Consider the following 18,772-nt stretch of genomic DNA (forward strand, 5'->3'; position numbering starts at 1 on the left):
TGTAATTAGGGTGTTTGTCACCCAGTGTAAAATAATTACATATTTTGGTTTGATGGTAAACATGAGTCATGTTATACATGTTATTCTTAAAAGCAAAAAATGTTTATCAACATTTATTCTCGTCAACAAGGCAAACATATGTTGTCTTTGGTGTTATTGTCTAAAAGTGAATTCATGTCACTGATGAATTTGAAATATATTACATGAAGATGACCCTGACACTCATAGCAGTCTGCTTACAAACAACTTCTATGTTTGTTATTAATAGCACAGGGACAGCTATTTAAGCTAAGATGAATTTATGTTTTTAAAAAATGACTTCTTGCTACTACTTAGGATGTGAGAAATATAATAAGAGTTAAGAATACTGTTTTCTTAGCTACTAATCCAACTCTGGGTCAGAGAATGATAGGCAATTGTGATAGTGAGGAAGGGTTAATAGTGAATAGTATCTTGGGTTCCCTGGTTTTGAAAAGAATTATCAACATCATCCTCAATCATCCTCCCATTTCATCCTTGTTAAATTCTTGTTTGGCAGCGAGCTGGCACAATGGACAGAACATCCAGCCTGGAGTCAGGAAAACCATAATTCAAATCTGACTTCAAATACTTACTGCTGTGTAACGGAGGGAATTTACTTAACTCCTGTTCACCTCAGTTTTCTAACATATAAATGGGGATGGTAAGAGCACCTATCTCCAAGAGTTGTTGTGGATCAACTAAGATAATAAATGTAAAGCACTTAACACAGCGCCTGGAACATAGTATGCACTGTAATATGTTATAGTTATGTAATTATTTAGTATTTTATCATATTAGTATTATACATATTATATATAATATTAGCTACATTATATCAATATTATATTATTCTAGAATATACAAAGTTCCTGCTTATATGGAAGTGCCATTGTAACATAAGATCTTTTGGGTAATTCCTGTTAACTTTAGAAACAACTATCTCTGAAGTTTGAGGTCCTGAACTCTAATAACCCCTCTGATATTTATTGCCATTGTAACCTTGGATAAATACTTTTATGTCCTGACTTTAGTTTTCTCATTGGTAGAATGAGGGACTTGGATCAGATAGCCTCTGAATGCCTGTTCCAGCTTTAGTTTTAGGATCATCGAAGCTTTTGGTTAATTCTTGTCAATCTTTGGTATAGTTGTATGTATGTATGTTGTACGTGGGTATGGAACTAGATGTAGAGCTTAAAGGAACTTTAGAAGTCACTTAATTCAACTCCCTTTATTTTTATAGAGGGGAAACTTATCCATCGAGATGCCAAGGGGTCAGAGAGATGGAAAGGGACCAAGAATTCAAATACATTTCATTTTCCACTGTAACATATGCATGAAGTGCCTCTTCAGAAGTCACTGCCTTTTGAGAAACCTTGTTTCTGTCAAAATTCAGCTCAAACACCATCTTCCACAACCAAAGAATTAGTTCCTGATATACAAAGACAAAAACTGAAACAGTCCCTGCCTTCATGAAGCTTAAATTCTATTGGGGGAAACGACATGTGCATATAAACACACGCAATATTACAAGGTAATATTTTGAGTCCCATCCATCATCTAGTGATTCAGCTAGGTCTCAGAGGAAAACCTGAGATTCTAAGAATCAAAACTAAAGAAGGAATGAATTCTAGGAACTGGAGAAAAGCCATGCAAAGAATCAGAGATAGAAGATCCATGAAGACTTTCCTAATCTCCCCATCCAAACTCCCCTGAAATCATCATATAGATATTCTGTGTACATACATACATACATATATACTGTAGATAATCAGTATATGCAATATGCATTTTGTAGTCTGAATTCTGTATATACACATGCATATTCTATAAACACACATGTATATATACATAGCCTAGACATATATTCTGTGTAATATATGTGTTTATAGGCTACACACAGCCTATATACACACAAGTATTCTTATATATATATAAAATATAGGTATGTGGAGACTATTTGTGTGTATTATATACATACAACATGCACTACATATACACATGTTTCCCTGATTATAATGTAAACTCATAAGGATAGAGATTTTGTCTTTGTATTCCTAGAGTTAATAGAAGGCACATGGTAATAATTAACTAATAGCTAACATTTATATGTGTCAGGCACTGTGCTCAGTGCTTTATGATGATATATCTCATTTGAGCACCACAACCATCCTGGGAGATAGGTGCTATTATTATCCTCATTTCACAGATGAGGAAACTGGGCAAGTAATGGTAAAGTGATTTGCCCAGGATAACCCAGCCACGAAGTATTTGAAGGCAGATTTGAATGCAGGTCTCTTCCTAGCTCCACATATTGTGTTTTAATCAATATGTTGTTGTTCTTCAGTCACATCTGACTCTGTGACTCCATTTGGGGTTCTCTTGGCAAAGAAAATAGATTGGTTTGGGATTTCCTCCAAATCATTTTACAGATGAGAAAACTGAGATAAACAGGGCTAAGTGACTTGCTCAGGTTAGGTTGCCCACAGCTAGTGAGTATCTGAGGCTGGATTTGATCTTGGGAAATTACCTTCCTGACTCTAGGACTGGTGCTCTGTGCAATATGGTACCCATCCATCCTGCTACCAGCTGCTTAATGAATGCTTATTGATTTATTGTTAAGGTGGAAAACCCATTTGCCTTTACAGTCAAAGTACGGTCAGGTTCCAATGCTAGTTCTAGACCTTACACCTGAAGTGATCTTGAGCTAATGGTAAATCTTCCTGAGTCTCAACTTCCCTGATTATAAAATAAATGAGTTGAATTGGGTAGCCTTCCAGCTCTGTGATCCTCCCATCTTAAATATTCTTATACATTTTAAGGATAAGGAAGGACCTATTAAACTCACCAATGGTGAGTTACAGTTTAGTTATAGTTTTTCTCGCTCGTGACAAAAACTAAATATCATAGGCCCAAGGAACAGAGACGAGGAATAGGAGCAGTGGGAAAAAAAAGCTGACAGAATAAATCCTGTGCATGATCCCGAGCCAAAGCAGGGTGATACGCAACCAGCTGGCATTCCTGAAGTAGCAGTGCAGGTCTGGAGGGATGGAAGCCACCAGTTGGTGGTGGCAGACAGGCTTGAAAATTTCCCTTGGCTATCTCCCGTAGGCACAGCCGGGCTTGTGGTCTGGCTTCAGTATCTGGCACGCTCTTCAGGACCCAGGATTTGGGCCAACATTAATAGTTTTCATGGGTAACCTGGAAAATTTCCACGTCTATACCTGTTTATGAATGAACATCCTTTGCCTTCCTTCATAGACAAGCAATTATCGATGGATATAAGTTCCTACTTTGTGCACATTTGCTCCTTTGGGGCATATTATCCTCCGGGAAAAGCTGTGAGTAGAAGCTTTGTTTTATTTTCTCAAGTTATATCTTGTTTCCACAACTTTATAAGCTCATGTACTTGGGAAAAGGGGGAATTCTCAGCTAGATTTGGTGCTTCTAGCTAAAATTCTCCAAGTGAATTAAGTTCTTGTCTCAGAATAAGAGATTTCACATGTCACCATTCTGATGCCCTGACATTGAGATGTGACAACTCTATGAGCATGTGTATGAAAAGCTAACCCTTAATTGTTTATTTGAATTCTGAAAATGGCAAATATCAGATCTTAGAGTCACCATTTCTAAGGACATGCCAGAGAACAAATGCTAAATCACAGTATGCCATTTCCCTTGTTAACTTATCCTTAAGCATTAAGACATGGACGGAAATTCCATGGTAGCTACATTTAGAAAAGGTGTTTATTTAACAGCAGTTGCTTCAAACATTCCTGGCATCCATTGCTAAATACTCAGCTTTCAAGATCAATTTACCAGTTAACATATATTTAAGTAAGCATTCACATTTTATTTTTGCCACATTGCATTTAGGATTGATGTTTAACATATGCTTAAATTATCTGTGCAGATGAAGGGGAAGAGTAGGGCTAAAAAGATGAAGAGAGGAGAGAAAAGGAAGGGGGATGGGATAGGAGAAGAAGAAGGAAGAGATATTTAGATGAAAACCTTAATGGTAAATTGAGCTTTTTAAATTAATCTTTGCTTTCAAGTTATATTCACCAGAATCAGCCTCAAGTGAGTGTATAGAGATGTGTGTGTGTGTGTAGGTGGGTGGGAGAGAATAAGGGAAGAGGGAGAATGATCTGGGTATTTCTTTAAGTCTCAGATTCCTATACTGTGGCTAGTGATCCCAAATGGGGTCTCATAACTGAATGTGGGGGTCGCAAAATTATGACATATTATCAATGTTTGATTTATACATATTTACATATACATATGTATATGTATTTGTTACACACATATACATACAAACACATACCTATATACCTGGGGTCATGTAAAAATTTCTTGGGTGAAAAAAAATTAAGAAGCCCTACTCTAAGTAATTAACATTTTATATTGTGGCCTTTTATAAACCATACTGTATTAAATCCATACATGGATTTAATGCTGAGAAAGACCTATTTAGGTGAACCTCATTTTAATGTTTTTAAACTTCTTTTTTTTTTTTTTTTTTTTTTTTTTTAGTGGATCACTTTTATTTCCAACATAGCCCTATCTCCTGCTCCTCCCCCAACCATTCCTGGTAATGGATCATTCAAGAAGCATTTACTGGAGTCTTATGAGGTAACTGATGCTGTGCTCTGGTAATACAAAGAAAAAAATAGTCTCTACCCTAAAGAAGTTTACATTCTGATGGGTGAGACCTGTATATGAGAAGGTACATACACATATAATGAGAGAGGAGTGGGAAGAAAGAGAGTAGGAGAGGGGGAGATGGGAGGAGGAGGGAGGAAAGAAGGAAAAGGAGAGAGAGAGAAAAGCAAGAGGGAGGAGGAAAGAGGCACACAGACAGACACAGAGAGATAACTAGATTTGTGAATGGAAGGATACTGGGAGGAGTGGACTAGGAAAGGTCTCTTGTAGGATCTGAGCTCAATCTAGAAGGAAGCTAGACTTTTGAGGCAGGATTCAAAATCAGGTCCAATCCTCCGTCCGTTATACCTCAACTACCAAACATTTTCCAAAACAGTCAAAACATAATAGGAAGCACTACAAGGTTGTGGCAAAGGGATATAAAGAAAAAAAAATCTTGTGCAGATGAAATGTCACTTTAAATTATTCGATAATGGGACTAGGGAGAGGGAATTGTGGACATAATTACAGCAACATTATTGGAAGCTGACAAGGCCCAAATCTACTAATTATGCCTGTGACTTCCTATTGAATATTTTCCTGTACCACATTTATTATACTTGTCTTGTATTAGTTTTGTGATTTTTTTTTTTAATTTGCAGTTGTAATATCATTTGAATAGAGAACTCCTAGAGGAGCAACTCCCCCCCTTGCCCTGCCAAGTCAGATCCTACCAGCTCTGTGACTTAAGAAATTCCAAATGTTGTCCAAGACACTGAGAAACCTTGCCAGTAGGTAACAGAACTTAAACCTGGGTTTTTCAAGATTCCCAGGGCCGGTTCTGCAAACTACTATTATTCTTCTTGTACATACTCATCTGTGTGTCTGACCTTTGCTGTTGGACTGTATATAATTCCTTAAAGGTAGGAAATCTCTCCTTCTCCCTCTTCCTTTCTCTGCCCTCCTTTCCTCTCTTTTTCTCCCTCTCCCTCCTTCCTCTCTTCCCCACTCTATCTTCCTCCTTCTCTGTTTCCCTCTTCCTCCTCCTCTCTTTCTTTCCTTCTCCTTCCCTCCCTTCTTCCCTCTCCATTTCTTCCCCTTTCTCTCCCTTATAGATATACACACAATATACATATATGATTATATACACATACACATCCATACAAATGTGTGTATATATCTATTATCTACATCTGTATTTTAAATCCTAGCTCAGTTTATCCCTTCCTTTTGTGACCTTGATTTGTAATTGTAAATATCTCTGGACCTCAGTTTTCATCTATAAAAAGAGGGGCTATATCCTAAATTTATGCTCCTAGAATCAGTATGCTCAACAATACTAAAAAAAGCATGGAAAGAAAAAATGCTCAACTGGATATAAATCACAACAATTAAGAAGTCCAGCTTGAGGTTTCTGGGTGATATTGGCTTCCTGACTGTTTCATAAACATGATACTACATTTGGGCTTTTTCTCTGGCTGTCTTCCATCCCTAGAAGGTCCTCCCCTCCTGGCTTCCTTTAAATCCCAAATAAAACCACACATTTTATAAGAAACCTTTCCCAATCCCTCTTAATTTCAGTGCCTTCCCTTTGTAAATTTTCTATTTATTTTGTATATATATCTATATATAGATATATATACACAAAACATATATATATGTATATAGCATGTCATATATGTGTGTATGTGTATACACAAATATGATAGTCTTTCTTATTAGACTGTAAGTTCCATGAGGGCAAGGATTGCCTTTTGCATATATTTGAATCCCTAGCACAGTGCCTGACACATAATAGATGATTAGTGAATGTGAATTGATTGACAGATTCTTGTAAGCCCTTTTGAGGTGACACAGTAGAAGAAAAATGCAACAGAAGTGGGAAAACAAGTATTGCTAGAGGAAAAAGTGTTGTTCCTGGCATTATATCCCAATATAGGGAGTAAGGCTGGGGAGCTGAATCCAGGCTGTGCCAGTGGGATACCTAAAGAGAACAATGATCTATGTAAATAGAAATCTGCTGAATGTTGCAGATGAAAATCCCCACAGTGCTTATTTCTCCAATTTTCAGGATGTGAGGGAAGGCTCTGGTCATGGTAAAAGGGAATTCCAGGATCATGACATCTTTTGCTCTCACTCTTTTTTTTTTTCCCTCAGTGTTTTCCAGCTGGGTCAAAAGTCTGACATGATGACTCAGACAATGTGTGTGTACATGCTGAAATGTTTCAGAGACATTTTGAATCACCCATAATAATATCTCAATGAGCTAGAGGAGAAGGCTTTCTTGGAAAAGAGTATTTAAAAAGAATATTAGTTGTAAGTTCTCTCTCCTTCTAGAAAGCACTTTGCATTGACTTGGGATCTCTTTCCCCCATCCAGTAAAATGTGAGCATCTTGAAATAGGACACTTTAATTTTGTTCTTTCTATCTGCAGAACTTAGCATAGCTGGCATATAATAAAAACTGAATTGAATTAAGGAAGAATTCCGATGTTGGACTTTTATACTCCTGTTATCTAAGCCATCATTTCTTTTTTTTTCCCCTTTTTTAAAAATAGTATCTTACTTTTCCAAATACATGCAAAGATAGTTTTCAATATCCATCTTTGCAAAACTTTGTGTTCCAAAATTTTCTCCCTCTACCTTCCCCTACCTAAGACAGCAAGCAATCCAATATAGGTTAAACATGTGCACTTCTTCTAAACATATTCCTATATTTGTAATGCTGTGCAAGAAAGTAAAATAGCACTTTACTTTCCCAAATACATGCAAAGATAGTTTTTAATATTCATCTTTGCAAAACCTTGTGTTCCAAAATTTTCTCTCTCTCCCTTCCCACCCCAAGACAGCAAGCAATCCAATATAGGTTCAATATGTGCACTTCTTCTAAACATATTTCTATATTCGTAATTCTGTGCAAGAAAGTAAAATAGTATTTTAGTTTCCCAAATACATGCAAAAGTAGTTTTCAATATTCATCTTTGCAAAACCTTGAATTCCAAATTTTTTTCCTTCTCTCCTCATCTCAAGATAGCTAGCAATCCAATATAGGTTAAACATGTGCTATTCTTCTAAACATGTTTCCATATTTATAATGCTGCACAAGAAAAATCAGATCAAAAGGGGGAAAACCATGAAAAAGAGGGAAAAAATACAAACAAACAACAAAAGGACAAAATACTATGCTATGATCTACATTCAGTCTCCATAATTCTCTGGATGAGGATGGCTCTCTCCATTACAAGTCTTGTTAGAATTTAAACCATCATTTCTTGTGGTGGTACTTGTGCCTAAATAGGAGGATTGACTCTTGACATTTTCATGGATGGTAATGCTTGGGGGTGGGAGGGTGGGAGAAGGAGCAGGGGAGAGATGGTTGTATTAACCAAACATAATCTACCAGGGAGTGCACTGCCTGATCAGACACTGTAGGCAGTTAGGTAGTGCAGTGGATGGATTGCTGATCTGTGAGACAGGAAGATCTGAGTTCAAATTCTACTTCAATTCTCCTAAGAGCTATGTGACTGTGAGTAAATCATTTAAATCTTTGTGCTTTAATTTCCTCATATGTAAAAATGAGGTTAGGCTTGATGGTTTTTAAGGTTCCATCTATCTTTAAGGCGTGATCTATTATTTTTAAACATATGTTATAGGGGTGATTGAAGATGATTCCAATAGACTTGTGATGGAGAGAATCAGCTGCATCCAGAGAGAAGACTATGGGGAGTGAATGTGGATCACAACATAGTATTTTCACCTGTTTTGTTGTTGCTGTTGTTTGTTTGCTTGTTTTTTTCCTCCCTTTCTTGTATTTTCCCCCTTTTGTTCTATTTTTCTTGTGCAGCATGATAAATATGGAAACAGGTTTAATCTATATTGGATTGCTTGCTGTCTAAGGGAGAGGGGAAGGAGAGAGAAATTTGCAACACAAAATTTTGCAAAGGCAAATGTTGAAAACTATCTTTGCATGTATTTGGAAAAAGAAAAAGCTATATTTTTAAAAATAAACATATATTGCAGGACATAGTGTTAAAACACCTAACTCCTAGGATCAGTTTTCACTTTTCTCATTTTACTTTGATAGCTCAAAATAAGAAAAAAATAAAATAAAATCTGCTAGGGATACCGCTTTTGGAATCTCCTGTGTCACAATATTGTTTCATTGTCAAGTTGCTGTTTGTATAACATTTTACAAAACATCTGGACATTCCAACAGCCCTGAGATAGGCAAGGCAGAAAGAAGCCTGGCTCTCCCTCTTCCATGCTGACCTTCTTTTTCCAATCTGAATAGACTCCACAAAGCAGAATATGACTGGCACCTTGATCAGCCAACAGAAATGGGTTCATTCCCTGGTAACAATGATTTATACTAATAGGAATTCACCTCAATAGAATGGGAATTCATTGAAGCAATTATCAAAATGTGAATATATTACCAGATGTTTAACTTGTGTAGGGTGAGCTGGGAGAAGAATCATGAGCTCAAAGCAATAAAGAAACAAACAAACAGGCAAATACACTGGAAGTGTGTGAATCTCACTTTTCTCTGTCTCTGCTGCCTGAACCCATCCTTAAGCTTGGAGGAAAATGAACACTCCTAGAAACATCAAAATTCCATGCTCAATTCAGAAATGCCCTCCCAACTGCACCCCACTTTGGGAATGTGCCTGTGTTCAATCCCACTCCAAAAAGGGAGGGACGCTGGCTGAAGAGCAAGACTACCCCTGGAGATGACTGCTCCAGAATGGAAACAGCTTGTCTTACAAATCCAGGGGGCTATCTCTCGCCCTTTTCAGGAAGTTGTTAATTAAAACACATAGTTCTGCAGAGAAAAGGATTTTTTTTTAAGTGCAAAAAAATCTACTTACTGACACAAGAAATAAGATCATTAAATCTTTCCTTAGGAAAGAGGGGGTTTTCCAGCCCGCGGAAAAAGAGTTTCAGAACTCCTGCAACTGAGTTAATGTCATGGTTACTTTGGTCATCAGCCAAAGGATTTTCACCTAAAATATATAAGAAAAAACAAAACAAAACAAATTATTCATATATCTTTGTTCATTCTGATCAAAACCACAAACATTTCTTTACAAAGTTGTTAATTATAACTATGATCTGTGAGATTTTATATCAGACTAAAATTAAAATTACTGGTTTAGAAATCCCACCCTGTGATTATACTAAAAATAGTAGACTAAAATAAAGCTGTTTTTAAATCTTGTTACCAAATAATACCTTGCAATTTACCAAAATGTAAAGGAAAAAAAGGTTTGTGGCATTTATAATGCTACACAGTGTTTTCTCCCCTCCCAGTGATCAATCTAACATCAACATCAGAATTGAATTCTCTTCCCAGATTCCCCATGCTGCAGTGTAAAAACCCAAAATGTGTGTGCCTGGAGTAGTTCAATATTTCAGAAGTAATGCAGACTGCTCCTGATTGCAAAGTTCCGCAAGAATATAAAATAATCCACTCCACTACAAAGTCTATTCTAAATGAACAGTTTTAAGTATCTAGAGATTGGTAGCATTTTCAGGCTATCTAAGAAGGGGTGATTAGAAAATTCAGCCTTATATTATCAGAAATGGGAAAAAGCAGTCTTTTTTGTGTGTGATGGTACTTAACTTTTTATGTTGCCCTATTAATGATATTACATTTCGGAGGCACTGGAATAGATCCGTGTACCTCTTAAGCCCTATTACACATTCATTTAAAAGGTTACCCACTTTGTAGAGGGAGATACCAAATCACTTTGGTTAAATAAACTGAAAGAACATAAAGGCCAGCAAAATAACTCACTGGCTGATTCTTGGTCCCATGTTTAAATCATGTTTGTCATTCATAAAAAGAAAGATACATACACTTAGACTAAAGGTTGAGTCTGTTCTATGAAATAGCTATGATTTGTTAACTTTGATGAAGAATTCTTTGATTCCTGAACATACAATCTCCCATTTCTCTTTTTTATTACTAGGAACAGTGTACTAGGAAATCACTGATATGTATAACCATTTGTACCTCTTTAACATGGAGAAATTGCATTTTTGCAATGAAATTCTGCTGCTTGAAACAGAACTATCTGGTTTTTCAGGACCCTTGGACTGAAGAGGTTTTGAGCGTTATCAAGAGTTACACTCAGTGAGATAGGCTGTTTCCTTCTTATCCTAAAGGGTAGAAATTACCCAGAATACCAACATCAAGCTTGTGAAGGTTTGTGGGAGAGAACCTTCAAAATGATATAGGACTTTCATTTTTTATTGAGGGAGATGGAAAGTGGATGCTGCTGTTGGTACCATAATAAGGGACTATGCCATTTGGATGACACTCAGGGCTAAGAGGGAGAGAGCCTTTGACTGCTTGAGCCAGTGTTTCCCCTCATTCTTCCAGGGAGAATAAGTTTCTGTTTTAAAAGCCCCTTTCTCCGTCTCTATCTCTCTCTTATTACATTTATAACTTCTGAATAATTAGTTTGAATTTGCTAGATGTATAAAGTGATCTACTATGGTTAGTTCAGATCTGAGTATTTAATTATTCATGAGTAAGTAGTTACAAAAAAGAGAGAGATATAGTGAGAAGAAAGGGAGAAAATATTTTTTGTCTGAATGAGAGACTGAGAAGAATAAATCTCAATGACTGGGTGCTAAGGAGTTATAGGAGAGAATTTTATAACTCCCTGAAATATAAAGAATAAGTCTAGCTATGTGAATCTGGACCATTAAGCTTGGGCAATGCTTTAGACATTAGTGATCAGTTTTAAAAGGGAAAAATATCCTTGAAGATAACAGACTTAGGCTGTTCATTGTCTTCCTTCAAGCATATTCATAGGAACTTTCTCCAGGGGAATAAAGGTGAAGGAGGTGCCTACTGAGCAACTCATACCTAACTCTCATAATGACCCCCTACCCCCAATCCCCCCAAAAAACCCCCAAACCTAAAACAAACAAAAAACCAAGAGAATTTCTGAAGTAAAATAATGGGGCCCGTGCATCATTTGGCAGAATTCAATTTATGATCTGTGAGTCTCTAATTCAGTGGTCCTCAAACTTTTTAAACAGGGGGCCAGTTCACTGTCCCTCAGATTGTGGGAGGGCCAGACTATAGTAAAAACAAAAACTCACACTCTGTTTCCACACCTCAGCCCATTTGCCATAACCCAGTGGGTGCATAAATGTCCTCAGCGGGCGCATCTGGCCCGCGGGCCATAGTTTGAGAACCCTTGCTCTAATTATACTAAAGTTTAGTGCTAGGGCTTATGTTGTTATGGTTAGTTTTGATTTCCATAAAATATCATAAATTGGTATGGAAGGAGAAAACAAAAAAAGATGTTTTTTAAGTCTAATTGTTTCAATGATTTCAATTCATTTCAGAGATGGATGTGATTTAGCAAATTGTCATTTATTAACTTATCAGAGAGAAGGGAGAAGTGGTAGCTAAGCCGCCCAAATTGCTGAGCCAGGCCATAGGGGAGGATGTCACAGGTGATGTTTCTTGAGCTCTGGAGGAAGGGAAGGGAAGGAATGGATGGTTGGACTGACCATATTTACTTTTTTAGAATGGGGATAAACTTTAAACTATAATGGAAGTTAATCAATAATTAAGAATATTTTAGCAAGATTGAATTAATAGCCAACTAAAAAAGATGATGGGAACAAGGTTAGGGAGTTGGAAGCTAAGTACAGAGAGACATCAGGAAATAGAGGAATTAGGAAAGCACCAGACAGATCACAATCTTATGGGTAGTTTTCCCTGGTTACAGTACTCAGGATCACTATGCACAATACTTTTTTGGGCTACTCATCCTGTTCTAAATCAGGATGCAATGTTTAATACTTCTTAAACCTTGAAAAACAAATCACACCATCACAACTGATTCTATTTACTAACTCTCCTGCATAGATTTTTGTATCACTTTTTCTTATGTGAAATTACTCTTCCCCTTTCTTTCTAACTCTTTCGCTCCAAGTTTTATGTAGTTAGTTACACAGAGTGGTCATGTTCTTTTTGTGATGAATTTTAACCTCATTTGAAAAATTGTCTTTCCCCTTGCTTATATGGATAAAAATGTAATTACCTCTCTCAAATGAATTTTTAATATCATTGACTTCCACCTGGGAGCCAGACACTCTGAAAATCCCCTGATGCTGAAGACCTACAAAAAAGAAAAAAAAGATGAAAAACTGCAGCCCATTCTCTGAGCCCCTTTTGTAAATGACTCAACAAAAAAGACAAATTTATTTAAAATCCACAGAGTAGTTAATATTTGCAGCTTACCATATAGATTGATAAATCTGATGCAGCTTTCTACAATGAGGGGGATGACTTGCCCTGAATCCTGCAGAAGGAAATGGAAATCAATTGATCTCAACTGAAAACACATAATCACATGCAAAATTAATGTTTGGAGTTTCATTCAACTTAATTAAAGTCAAAGAACTCAATGCTTAAAAATAAATTCTTTTCCCTTCCCCACTAAAAGCTTTATAGAGTGAAAAGAAAGGAAGAAAAAATAATTTGTATTTCTATAAAGATGCATTTCAGTTCTGAAGCAAGCCAAATCAAACACAGTGGAAATGCTCCAACTTCTAACTTAATTCCTTGTGTCTATATATAAATGCAAATTTCCCTTACAGCTGCAACTGACAATATCAAGTAACATATTTTTAAAACTAAATGTTGTACCTGCTTGGGATAGCTTTCACTGTGAGCATTTATACCTTGGAATTTAGCTACAAATAAGGATCTGATTTATTGTTCTGTTGATTGTCTTGACATAAAATAACTATGCAGATTAAATTTAAAAGTGTGATGCTCTTTTGAAGAACCATTTGTTAAATATTTACCAGCATACCGCTGCCAATGCCTTTCATAAAAATACTGAAAAAAGTCCCAGGACACAGTAACTAGCATTTATGTCAATTATGTGCTAGGTATTTTATTTGAATCTGGGTTGGCTGGGACCTTAAAAGTCATCCAATCCATCCTCAATGGTCCACAAATATATTCCCTCCAGCTTGAAGATTCCATACTAGACTGTGTCCCTATTCTGAAGATTGGTGATAAGAGTTTGCAACTGTAGGTCCCAAGTACTGTATTTGGTTAGTTTGCATCAGAACTTACTCATAAATCACTATGAAAATGATTTTTTAAGCATTTTCTCCATGATGCATAATTTATTTATTTATAAAAATCACTCCCAGGTATATCAGATTTATTTATACTGACATTTCGTTTGAAACTTCCATTTTTATATCATGTGGCAGTTTAAGATTTTTGAATAAATGTGAATTCTGATAATACTTTAAAATAAATATTTGCTGATATAGGAGATGGAGACTGCAGTCTCTGTTAAATGTACTAATGTCATGCACTATCTGTAATTTCAAAAAAAAGATTATGCCTACAAAATTCATTTTTCATGTACTTTAAAAAAACTCAGCTCTTTTATGAATTATATCTTTTATGGAAACTAACTCAAAAATGATGAATTTACATCATTAATAGGGATTTTTAAATATGAAACACAACAAGAACATAGTTTTTTGAATATCTTAAAACAGTTCAAAATACACCTTTCTGTTTCAGGAATAATTGGGTATACCATAGTTCTGCCATTTAAACATTTTGCTCCTCAAAGATTATAAGCTTCATGAGAACAGGGGGCTATTTAACTTCTTTAATGTATGTATGTATTTATGTACATGTAATATATATATATGAATCTTGTGTATATGTGTATATACACATACACATAAAATTATTCACTACCATGTACTATATATATATGTTTATGTATACACACACACCTCCAAGTCCTAATAGAGGTCTTGGTAGCTTTTAACAAACAACTACTTGTTGATTGCTGATTTTTGGCATGGATAATATCCTTCCAAGGAAGATAATGGTTGTTATGTAAAATATGAGAAAGAGTTTAATTTGTCTACTTTTCATTTCTAACAATTCAAGATGGTTCTGTACATATTCTTTTGTTCAATTTCCTGAGTAACTGTCATGAGTGTTTGAAGGGTATCATTTTCACACTTTAGAAAGTTTTTTTGGCAAAGAAAACAGAACTTTGCTCTGAGTTGGACAATGAATGGACAGTTCAATAGAAATGCAGTAAATAACACCACAATTTATGGCTTTGATGAGCTGATTCACCTTAAAAAATACAGTACATTTGTATCAATTAAAGGAAATAACCTTTTATGGAAACAAATAAAAGAATGCTGTACTCTATAATAATTGTGTTTAAATATTAGTAAAAAAAAAAAAAAGGCAGAGTATTAGTTTGCATATTTGATATACTTAATGCTTAAAGAAAAAAAGAACCAAATGTGATCAAAAGGAAAATGTTTGCATTAAGAAAGTTCCAAAGAGAACACATCATGTTTTCATAGTATTCTTAAAATATATATGCATTCCTTCTCTATTTAGTCAGATTGTTGCTAGTCATGAATTTTGTGAATGCTAAGTTTTCAGGCTTTAACAGATATAAGAATTTGAAGATATGTTTCCATGAACTGCTAAGAAGCTTTGTGAATTTGAACAATTTTCTTCCTACATTAGTTTCTCCAGCTGTAAAATGGGAGAAGTAATTTGGCTCTTGCTATTTTATGGCTATGTTATGAAGGAAAAATTAATATAGAACTGCCATCTCTAGTCTAGTTTAAAAAAAAAAAAAAGAGTACTTGATTTGAGATTCAGGAGATTTGTATTCCTTTCAAGCTAAATGAATATAGCTAGGTCCCATTTCCTCACCGGTAAAATGGGTGTGTGAGGTTGTGCAGTAGAGTTTGGAGTCAGGAGGTCCTGAATTCAAATGTGATCTCAGATACTTATTAACTGTATTACCCTGGTCAAGTCACTTGATCCTGCTTATCTCATTTTCTCATCTATAAAATGAGCTGGAGAAGGAATTGACAAGCTACTAGTATTTTTGTCAAGAAAACCCAAAAAAGGGGTCGTGAAGAGTAGAACACAAATGAAAACAACTTAACAACCACAAATATCTAAAAAAACATACCTCACAGTATTGCTATATAATGTATATAAAACACTTTGCAGGCATTAATGTTCTATACAAATGTCAGCTTCTTATTTATCTACCATTGTTGGGGAATGAATAGCTTCATTTGCCATAAATGTTCCAGACAAGTGAAACTTATCCCTCAAATTGCCAAATATTTATTTTAGGATGTTTTTGATAAAAATCTTCCTAAATTACATTAAATGTTTCCCTGTTTTCATAAACAGAACACTAGGATACTTTAACCTTTTCTTGTTAACTTCTGATGACTATTCTACAGTATGAGTGTAGACTATTTTTTTATTCTACAGTAATCTACATCAGTTTTAGGCCCTCTTTGCAGTTTCTTCTTTAACTTTTTGTTAGGCTTTTGCCCTGGTCTAAAAATTCTTCTTCATTTGTTGCCTCTAACTAATCTGCTATAAATAAAATAACCAAATTTGTTAGTTACATTGTGCTAAAAAAATGAAAATTTGAATGTCTGGTGTTAGTACGGAAATTTATGATGTGGTTTTCTTGACATTCATAGGTCTTTTTCTTTAGAAGTTTAGGGGTGAGGATGTTCTAAGTCCAGATAAATGGGATAATGTAATTATGTAGTAAATGGATTTCTCATTAGAAAAAATAAAATGACTATTGATTTAATAAGTGAGGATGAGACCCTACATGAATACTCTCTTCCCATGTGATAAAATATTTCAATGAGTATAAACAGGCCCATTTTCTTTCATGATGAATCAACCACAGCTCTAACAAAAAGTCCCTAAATTCACCCATGAATTTGGCACCAAAATCTTAAGATCACATGAATTTGGGGTGGGAAGGAATCCTGGAGAGCACTCCCTAATTTTGCAGCTGAAGAAACTGAGAACTAAAGAGGAAAAACTGGCTAAATCAAAGAGGAGTAATAGGAAAAGGACTGCAAATCCAGTGTATTTTTCTCGAAACTAAATTGCAAGTTAACTGAAAATGGGCCCATTATCCAAAGATTGCAATCTATGAGCAGGTGAATCACTTTACCAGAAGTTCTGTTTTTCAGTAGGAGATGGTTTTCTAAATGGATATAATAGAACAGGACTTTAGAAAGGTGCCATATATAACTGATAACCCAATAAGAATTGGGCCATTTTATATACCAGAGTTTTAAATTCCATAGATCCAATATAAAGGAAAATTTTGTTTGAATGAGTCAACTCTCTGAAGGCAAACATTTTTCTTTTAATATATGGGAAAGACTTAATTAAAGCCAAGCATGATTCCAACCTCAAAGTGATAGAGAGAGCAAGAGAGAGAGTGCCTGCCCTCTCTTCCCACTTAGCACTATACCTGATGTCTTGTGTGCGAGTTCCTTCGTCCTCGGCTAGAAGCATTATTAGAAATATAGGATGAAAAGGAGATAGAGAGTAAACACAGCAAAGATACAAGGTACAGACCATAAGGTCTCACAATTTCACCCAATATAATTAATTCCTCAAGTCATGGGAAATCCAAGCAATTTTGGTTTTTGGGTCCACTGCTGCCCACCCTCCTTGCCATGAGGCTATTGGGTATAACTCATTTTGCAAGCTGGAAAAATACTGTTTAATCAGAATCTTGTAAAAGATAACATAGCCTCTCTTTACAAAGGTCATAACAGCAACAGTCAGCACCAAGTAAACCTGGTGTACCAAACTAAACTAACCAGCATGAAGGATCAACTTCTTCCTCCAAGGGAATTTGATCCAAATATCAAATTCTCTTCTTTCCCCTCTGACTTCAGGAAATATTATATTGCTCTTCTGGGAAAGCAAAGAGCCCCAGGACAGTCTTGTATATAATGATCTGCCTCCTTTTATAAGAGGCCCAGACCATTATAATAATAAGTGTGGAGATCAGCCACCCAAATGGCTGGTGCCAGTACCTTGACGAATGTTTCCAAATCCCCATTAAACAACTTAGCATTATACTGTGATCGGGGTCTGGGCTTCCTGTGTTTCTGGGGTTTAGGGGGAACATTTGGAGGCCTAAGGGAAGGGAATATAATTACTGAGCAAAGAACAAATCAAACAATAAATGAAACACCCAAAGGTCATGTCAAAATTACACATATAAGGAATCTCTGTTAAATATTCACCACTGCCCACCCACATAAGGGTTTCTTCTCTGCCTTCAGTCTGTCCCTTTACCATTGACCATATATCAGAATCATACTTTTGGTATCTCCTCTATTTTGTAGCTAGTATTGTGGACCATCTGAATTGGTAGGGTAGAAGTCACATTAATATAACACACATAGTAAAATAAATAAATAAATAGAAATAAAAATCATAGGCTTACTAAAATAGTAACTTGGGGTGAAATTTTTACAAATTTAAATAATTTATGGTTAAAATATGGTATTCTATCTATATTTAACAATAAATATACCTCAGGAGAATGCTGGGATTTTTATTTTGAGTATTAGTGGTTATAGATATTTCACAAATACAAAAGCAAGATTCAAAAATCTCTCTCCCCACTCCCTTAACCCCACAACTTATGTGCTGTATCGAGTTATTAGAATGTAAGTTCCTTGAGGGAAGGAAAGGATGGTCTTACTTTTCTATTTACATCCCCAATGCAAATACAAGGTCTGACTAATAGGAAATGCTTAAAACTTGTTAAATTGAATTGAAGATCCATTCTAATATTTTCTCAGGGGAAAGAAGTGCATGTAACGATATTATTAAAAAAAAAAAAAAAACCAACACACTACCTAAATATGTATTTTTCATATAACAATTGCAATATGCTCAATATATAACTTTTCCATCTGAGTCTATATCATTAATTATATATTCATCTATCTACCTAAAATCATTGATTTAGAGAACTTATGCCAAACAACTGAGATGCTGCAAAGTAATACTCATAAACCACCTGGGACCAAATTCTGGCAGAGCCAGAATTAGAATCCAGACAAGTCTTATGACTTCAAATTCAGCATTTTCCCCACATAGCTATATGTGTTTTACCCTACATATAGTACAAACTTGTTTCCTGATAAAATTCTTTATTTGGACTATTTTACTATGTGAAAAGCTCAGAGTACACAGTGGGGGCTTCTTTACC

General features: G+C 35.5%; 1 protein-coding gene across 4 annotated transcripts in view; it reads right to left on the reverse strand.

Moving 5' to 3' along the window:
• The window catches only part of SRGAP1 (SLIT-ROBO Rho GTPase activating protein 1), a 306,573-nt gene that overhangs the window by 28,166 nt on the left and 259,635 nt on the right, over nucleotides 1-18,772 (reverse strand). For 2 of the 4 annotated variants that reach the window (XM_074269751.1, XM_074269753.1), the window contains exons 12-15: nucleotides 17,583-17,685; nucleotides 12,928-12,988; nucleotides 12,728-12,805; nucleotides 9,527-9,661 (exon numbers count right to left, since the gene is read on the reverse strand). In XM_074269751.1, coding sequence (XP_074125852.1) covers nucleotides 9,527-9,661; nucleotides 12,728-12,805; nucleotides 12,928-12,988; nucleotides 17,583-17,685 — 377 coding nt within the window. Of the gene's footprint in view, nucleotides 1-9,526; nucleotides 9,662-12,727; nucleotides 12,806-12,927; nucleotides 12,989-17,008; nucleotides 17,043-17,582; nucleotides 17,686-18,772 lie in introns of all 4 variants that reach the window. The other 2 variants (XM_074269754.1, XM_074269755.1) reach the window with 1 other exon arrangement.

The sequence above is a fragment of the Sminthopsis crassicaudata genome, chromosome 5 (genome assembly GCF_048593235.1).
Source record: "Sminthopsis crassicaudata isolate SCR6 chromosome 5, ASM4859323v1, whole genome shotgun sequence".
Lineage (NCBI taxonomy): Eukaryota > Metazoa > Chordata > Mammalia > Dasyuromorphia > Dasyuridae > Sminthopsis > Sminthopsis crassicaudata.